The sequence below is a fragment of the Aplysia californica genome, unplaced genomic scaffold (assembly GCF_000002075.1).
Source record: "Aplysia californica isolate F4 #8 unplaced genomic scaffold, AplCal3.0 scaffold00201, whole genome shotgun sequence".
Classification (NCBI taxonomy): Eukaryota; Metazoa; Mollusca; class Gastropoda; order Aplysiida; family Aplysiidae; genus Aplysia; species Aplysia californica.
In genome coordinates this window covers 487,169-495,496 of record NW_004797471.1, presented here as the reverse complement: position 1 = coordinate 495,496, position 8,328 = coordinate 487,169, and the positions used below count along the sequence as shown (strand labels likewise).

The 8,328-nt window shown below is 41.2% G+C and overlaps 1 protein-coding gene across 1 annotated transcript in view; it reads left to right on the top strand.

Moving 5' to 3' along the window:
* LOC101848356 (dopamine beta-hydroxylase-like) overlaps positions 1–8,328 on the top strand; it is a 30,035-nt gene that overhangs the window by 12,620 nt on the left and 9,087 nt on the right. Inside the window, exons 5-6 of the mRNA XM_035969954.1 lie at positions 6,928–7,110; positions 7,848–7,931. Coding sequence (XP_035825847.1) covers positions 6,928–7,110; positions 7,848–7,931 — 267 coding nt within the window. The remainder of the gene's footprint in view (positions 1–6,927; positions 7,111–7,847; positions 7,932–8,328) is intronic.

The window sequence follows — 8,328 nt, the reverse complement described above, 5'->3', positions numbered from 1 at the left end:
ACACACACACACACACACACACACCACACACAAGCTAAGCAAACAACTCTCAGCCTTACTCAACGACCTTGACCCCTGTGACGTCGACGACCTTCCTGTCCAGCATGTAGTGCGGCACCGCCACCCACACCTCGTGACCCAGGTCAGCCAATGAGCGAGCGACATTGATGTGGGTCCTCACAACCCCTGTGTGTGGGACGGAGAAAAAGAGGACGACCTTGGCTTCGGCGACGGTCCCGAGGAAGACAGTTTGTTGAATGGTTACCGCCAGGAACGAGGCAAACAGTGTAGAGTAGAAGCCCATGATGATCTCATCCGAGCTGATGCTGCAAGAGTGTAAAATAACCGATAGTTAATGTCCTATACCATCATCGACACTGTTTGGGTCATTTAGGAGGTTGGCTGCTTCGACTCTGCCGGCAAGAAAGAGCGTGTTAAATGCAATATCCCACAGAAAGACTGAACTACTTGTCAATAAAGCTTTACCACCCTGGGTTAAAACCCAGCATTCTGATGGCAAATGATTGCATGCTAGATCATTTTGGGGGCATGTCAGGGTCAAATTGCCCTGATAGGGATACTTGTAATTCATTCAGGTGGACTGCCGGGGATTCTCGACGAAATAACTTACCAATTCGAAAATTGACCTCGCGTCTTCTGTGTCAAAAGGCAAAAAGCTTAACCAATTCATCAAACGCTTGTATACAAGAAGAAAAAAGCAGATACATCACGGTTAGGAAAATAGAGTTCACACATCATTAATGAGTCCGATATCTTCAGGTGGTCCGAACAATAAATAAGTTTAGCCTAGTATACATGAAAAAGAAATTAGTTGCAATCAATACCGTAGTATTTAATTTGGTCAGTTGAGATCGATGGTTCTGGTAGGAAGCAGGTGGGTCGAGTTCATTTATTTGTTTGAGTAAAGCAGAAGCACATCAACACAATAATGGTCAATTACTGCTGGACAGACAGACAGACAGAAACAGCAGAGAAAAAAAATATAAATGTAGGACCTTCTAGTGGCGCCCTCCAACCACCTGCCAAGCCTGATTCCAATACTCAACGGAACATCCTGGAGCATGAGTTATGAAAAGAGTTAATTTAGTTGTTCAAGAAAGCTGGCTGGGAAATGCTGATTTAGTATTTCGTGATACAAGCAGATTAGAAGATGAGTGAGGCAAGGATGTTTTATATCACCAGACCTCTTTAACATGTACAGTAAAACAATCCTCAGAAACTTAGGGTAATGTCCAGGTCTCAAAGTGAATGACAAAAATTTTAATAACTTCAGATATACCGATGACACAGTTTTAATAACCGACTCGGAAAAGGAATTTCAATCGCTTCTAGATACTGTTGTTACAGAAAGTGAACTTAAAGGATTATTGTTGAATGTAAAGAAAACAGAATGCATTGTAATATAAAAAACAGTAAATCCTACATGTAATCTCATTAGCGAAGGCGAAAAGATCAAACAAGTCAAACAGTTTAAATATCTAAGGTATATAATAACATCTGATGCCAAATGTTCCACAGAAATAAAACCGAAAATTGCAATGGCTAAGGATAGCTTCTATGAAATAAGCCCAACCCTAAAAAATAGAAACATCTCATTGACTACCAAAATGAAAGTTCTCAAATGCTATATATGGGCAACCCGTGTGTATGACTGTGAATGCTGGACAATCACTAAAGACAGTGAAAATAAAATGGAAGCAACAGAAATGTGGTTTCTTTAGAAGGCTGCTGAGAATATCGAGAAATGAAAAGAAATCAAATGAGGTAGCTCTTGATGAAGCCCACGTGGGACCCTCACTGTTAAAAACAATCAGGAAACGTCAAATGCAGTTTTTCGGACACCTGAATAGACATAAAGGTTTTAACCATCTCGCTCTCACTGGTAAAGTTGAAAGCAAACGATGCAGGGGTAAGCTCAGAGCAACCTACTTAGGGAACCTAAACAAACGGGTAACGGGGAAAGATCAGGGAAACGTAGCTTTTTTAAGAGCATCCGAGCAAAGGAATAAATGTAAGGCAGCGTGGTGGAATCAGGCTCTCGTCAATTTTGGGGCTTGTAGAATTATTTGTATCATCTTAAAGCTTGTTCACTCGTCTTTATTTGGATGGAAAAAAATATCCGTTTGTCTTGAATACAAGTCGAGATATTTGCGAATGAAGGAGGTGGGGGTCACCTGTTTTCAGAGGTAAAATTAAAGAGAAAATGGCCGCCAAAGATTAATTATTTCCTTAGCTTAAGAGTTCGTGGTGACTGAAATTTTTCTTTTTTTTAATCAACGTTTTTTTAAAGAAAAATCGACACAGAAATGAGTTTTTAATGGGCAGAAGACAAAAAAAATAAATTATGAAAATACACAAACCTGCGGAAAAATGCCAGTTTCTTCACTTTGATTATTTTGACGAGAGCCTGATTCCACCACGTTGCCTCACAAATAGAGAATCATGATCGCCGAGGTCTGCCTCAGATCTGGCATTGAAGGATACTTGCAACACGCATAGTCATATACATACTGAAGATAAGAAGTGTTACTGAAAAGTAACCAACCGACAAAAGAAGGAATGGAAGCAATGACAATAGATATTTGTCGGGAAAAGAGAAAGCCACACTAGAGCATCCGCCAACCACCAACAAGAACTTGTTTAATCCAGGGTCCTGTATCTGAAATAGGCTTTCTATCGGAAATGTATTTTTTGGTGTTATTTTTTATGCTCTTTATTTATTGTTTGTTAATGTAATAATTTTATTTTATTTTCATTTTCGGGGGGGGGGGGGTTAAAGGGTTTAAGTGTTTTTCAGCGCTCGCAACAGCATAGGGCCGTATGAGTGCATGAGACACCTTAAACATTTTTCAGCAGGTAGGATATTTTGAATTTTGCTCGGATGGCGGTCGAAGCCTACTCTTATCGATTTAAGAACCACAAAGGTATCTTTTACGTGTGTAACTTGCACAATGGACCTCCGAGATTTTTCGCCATTATCCGAGAAGGCAAGGTGTAGATCTTGCCTACCATAATGTCTGGCGTGTGGATGAAAGACAGCAGTGAGAAGGAGCCCACGAGTAGCAGTAAGTAAGCTATAGAAAGAGCCAGGAGCTCAAATAAGGAGGGGGCAAATTGAAGGGGGGGGGGGGGCAGAAAGTGGAGGCGAAAGCAGACCGAAGAACATGGTTAGAGAGCAGGAAAGGAGGTGAAAGGAGAACATTTTTAGAGGAGAAAATTGTCCGTCGTTGCATGGATTAGAACCCGGAACCTATTGAATGAGAAGCAAACACCGTAGCCTCTAGACTTCTCGTTATTTCCTCTATAACAACAACAAAAAAGATCATTATAGCACCCTTCAATCGGTACAAGCAATCCTAGCTCTTTATATTGTTTTAGACCGAGTAAAGAGATGCGCATTAACAGAAATTCCTTTTTTCTTTCTCTTCTTTTTTTTTTACCCAGAGGAAAAGCTGAATAGATAGGCACAATGGAGGGAAGGGTAAGACAGACGACTTAAGCTAGAACATGTCCTCCGTTTGTCAAAGTCAACAAATTTTACTATGGGACGGAGTTCCAAAACAATAGGGTAAAAGATTTTCCTTGTGGCTTTCGACCCTGTATTCGTTATGCCAAAACAGCAGACGTAGGCGGAGTCTAAACGAAAACAATAGAGCCCACCTGAGCATTGCACGAAATGATACAAATCTTAACGGTCAAGCTAATTACAGAAGAAATAGACAAATTTTCACACGTCGGGTATAACTAGCGAATGTTGTAAACTTTCTCTTGAAATTACGTTCAACAATCTGTTTGGGGATGTTTTTTAAATATTACAAAAGACAAAAAACAATTATTTGTTATGCTCCAGTCTGCATCCCGTTCCGGTTACGGTTACAATTATATTTTCATTACTTTTAGTATAGTTAGAGTGAAGAGAAGTACAAAATAACTGTCACTTACCACAGGAAGAAGAACAAAACAGACAGACAAAAACGGAAACTACACTCGGGTGAGGGATTGGGCAAGGGGGTGGGGGGTATGGGTGAAAAAATCTCGGAGGTCCTCTGTGCAAGTTGTATACGTTAAAGATAAGAGTAGGGATGAGTAGGCTTTGGCCTCCACGCGGGTAAAGCTCAAAATTAAATCCTACCAAACTGAAAATGCTAAATGACTCCCGCACGCACATATGACCTTATGCAGTTGCAAGCGCTGTAAAACACTACCAAACAAAAGAAACAGAAACTACACAAGAAACGATAAGCAGTAAAACTTACGTGTTGCGTTCTTCACCAAACTGAGTCAGATTCTGTGACTGCCAATGTCCTAGAAGCTTGGCATATGCTGACAACAAAATCTGATATCTCCACCAGTGAATCTGTTCAAGGCCACATTTTGCCTGTCTTGGTAGGTTACACAAAACTAGCTGTGTCGAGGGGTTGATAGTCTTTGTTTTACTTGTAGAAAGCGTTTTACGGCACTGGCAACACAATTAGGTCATATAAGTGCCAAAGATCAGAAGTGTTACAAGACAGTAAAACACAAGAAGAAGGAGGAGAGATAAGAATGATATTAATTTTTATTTTGATGGGAAAGAAGGACGAGCTAACCACACCAGAGCACCCACCAACCACCCATTTCGACAGCATATTGGTAAGGCCACTGGACTCGTATTCATAAAGTTGCAGGTTTGTTAGTTCGAAGATCAACTCTGCCAAGCGCTGTGTCTTTGGGAAAGGCTCTTTACATTAATATTCCTAACTTCATCCAGGTGTATATAGGTACCCGGCCATAGACAGCGAATGATCTTGTCAGTATTATATTGGTGTTTAAGAGCCTGTAAAATGCGATCTTGCCAGGAAGGTGATATTGTTTTGGAATGATATCAGGTCTGCTGGAGTGATACTATAGATTGTAAAGTGCACTGTGCTTTTAGCGGGAATCAGTGCTATAAAATACTACTGATCATATTTGAGTATTCATTATTAAACATTTTTGCTTGTCCTTTGAGAATGTTCTCCTGCAACGAACGATGTCTGGTTGTACACGGCATGAGAGCCGGTTATATGCTACAAATTTGGCTTCAGCTTCATGCAGTGAGGATATTTTGGATAGGACTGGGATATTTTGGATAGAACATAACCACAAAAGTTTGCGCGCTTGATTACCTCAAAAGGGGAAACAAATGAGGGGATAGAGTTGGGTGGGTGGATATGGTATCTTACGGTTTCAATGTCTTTTTAAACTACTCTGGGTTATTCAAGAGGCGGCACCTCCATCCATTTCCGATACAACCGAGGCAATCAGGTGGAGAGGCACGAAAATTCATTTCCCAAACAATGCAAGTTCAAGAACACAACACTTTGTGTTTAGTTAACCACAGCCCAGTTTGTTACTAACTAAGCTCCAGGGCTTGACTACCTTGAAATAAGTAGGAGTGGGAGCAGGACATGGGGAAAAGGGGGGGGGGTGCTGATAAAATATCAGTAACAGTCTGTCAACTCGTACAAATTTAGCCACACCAACTTGTACAAAATCCCATAGGATAGCTCAGCCCTATCTTCTCCTGTCACGTAAGCGCCTTCACTAACTCCCAGTACATTGACTTGATATCCATGAATCGAGGCACCATAAAAGGTAATGTGCTGTTCGTATGTATAGATTTCATAAGGAAAAGTGTTTTTGAATTGTCTGGGAGCAGCGCCACATTCAGACAACTGAAATTTTAGCCAGTTCAAAATAAGCAGGCGGTGGCACAGTTTCTTAATAAGGTAGCTTGATCCCTGACAGATTTGGCTGGGTTGACAAAAAGTAAACTGAAGCTATGTTTTGCTTTCTTTAGATTTGAATAAAAATAGAATGCGACTCGCACCTCAGTGAATATCTGGGTCATCGCGCACTCTCTTCTCCTCTATTTATGTGTGTGTGTGTGTGTGTGGGTGTGGGTGTGGGTGTTGGTGTTGGTGTGTGTAGAATGGGTGGGAGTGCGCGCGCTGTGAGTTTATGTTTGTGTATGGATATTATCTGTGTGTGAAAGGAAAACAGCGGAAAAAAGAGGTTCAGTCCACCTCACTGACATGCAAGCACTGCGACAGAAGTTGCGCTTCAAACATAGGAAGAATTAGCAATGAAAAAAGCTGCATAAACACAACCTTGAGACTATCTTAATTAAGCTAAATTGACCATATGCAAAGACGAAAAGAACCATACATACACATTTGTGTGAGTAGAGATGTGTGTGTGTGTGTGTGTGTGTGTGTGTGTGTGTGTGTGTGTGTGTGTGTGTGTGTGTGTGTGTGTGTGAGTTTGTGTGTGTGAGTTTGTGTGTGTGTATGTACGAGAATGTGTGTGTTTATATGTATGTGTGCGAATGGAGGTGTGTATGGAGGTGTATGTATGCTTGTGTGTATGTATGTGTGTGTGTGTGTGTGTGTGTGTGTTTGTGTGTGTGTGTGTGTTAGTTCTCATCTTATTCATGTGTATGTGTCCGTGTCCGTTTTTTATGCCTGTCTTGCTTTTATTACCACTAAATATAGCCTATGGTTCTTCTCTTTCACTTAAATTATAGTACTCACCTGTATCCCAATTGAGAGCTTTCTTCATTTCTACCACTACCCACCACCATAGTATGATCTTCTCTAATAATTTTCTTATAGGCTCGCTCTTCCCTTCGTTGGTGCCATGCTCCGTCCTGGTGCCCATGTTCCTGGTTCAAATCTCCAATGTGCCGTTATTGAACGTTCGTTGTTCGGAAAGTTTTTAAGGTCCTTCGCCTACCTGGCACTGTCCTATCAGCGATTGACCTCAAAGTGGGAGACCCCCCTCTGAGAAAAAAACCCAACTACAAATAAATGTTGAAAAGGGAGCTCTGCCCATGCGATTACCGATTAATTAACATATTTCATTTGCTTTCCTTCTCGTCCACAGAGAGGCACGACCCACATTCTGTATATAGAGGCTCCTCCTGGATGGGAAGAAGGCGAAAGTCCTCTCGGGAAGCGAATTACTGAATTCCCAAGCGGTTTACAGAGAGTTCAGCTGCTCAAACCAGAAGTACCTCCTCAGATACTCCCAGCGGATACTTGGACTTTCGAAATCCGCGCCCCTCAAGTCAGGCTGTTTCTCTTGCGGAGTAGATTATTGTTCTTATTAATAACAACTAAACGTGTTTCATCTACATATATATAATTTTCAGGCTGTTTGTTTCGAAAATGATAGTGAGGACAATGAAAAATGATAAAAATAATATTAATTATGGTAACCATTATCATCACCATCATCATCATCATATTTTCTTCTCTAACTATTCACTAACCCAATACATGATAGCGGGTGGTTTGCGGGTGCTTTGGTGTGGTTTGCTTCTTCTTTCCTATTAAACATCTACCGTCCTTACCTCCCCTTCTTCTTGTTTATGTCTGTTACTCTCTTGTAACATTTCTAATCTTCTGGCGCTCATATGACCTTATGCAGTTGCGAGTGCCGTAAAACCCTCTACTAAAACTAAACAACACTTGATAAACGAAACTGTTCAAAGAATTCCAAAGACCGAGTGCCCTATCAGACATGGTATTGGAAACCACCTGGGAAAAAAGAGGTAGACCAACTGGAAGCTATACAAGCACAATTAGGGATGAGGCAAACACCCAGGGCCTGGATCTGCCCAGATTGGAGAAAGTGGCTCGGGACTAGCAAGCGTGGTGTCGACTGCTCCCACTCCTAGCTCCCAGCCTTATGTACCTGACGGTTAGGGGAGAGAGTACGTAAGTTAGTAAATAAACACCCAAACCGATGTCGTGCTTTCTTTACTCAAACTAACATTCTCAAACGAATGATTTTCTCCTCAGATCCTGGTCCCTGCCAAGGAGACAACGTACTGGTGGCACACAACCATCTTGCCGAACATTCCAGAAAAACATCACATCATCAGAGTGAGTTCTATCCATGAATAACTGAGAGACTCATCGGCGGATACGACGACATTGTAACCAGCCGCTACTTTAGAATTATTAAATTCTATCTGACATTTTGATGCCTTTTTGAGTTACCAAGACCATAAGTCAGAATCAAAGTTCTAACGACTTTCTCAAAATTGTATGATTACTTGAATTCGGTGTCAAGATATTCAAAGCTTGTATTTTTCTGTCTGTATATGTCTGTCTGCCGTACACATACACAAGCAAAATAATGTTTTAAAAACCAGACACAGGCACACACATAGAAAATCATACTCTCTCTTTCTTTCTCTGTCTGTCTGTCTGTCTGTCTGTCTGTCTGTCTCTCTCTCTCTCTCTCTCTCTCTCTCTCTCTCTCTCTCTCTCTCTCTCT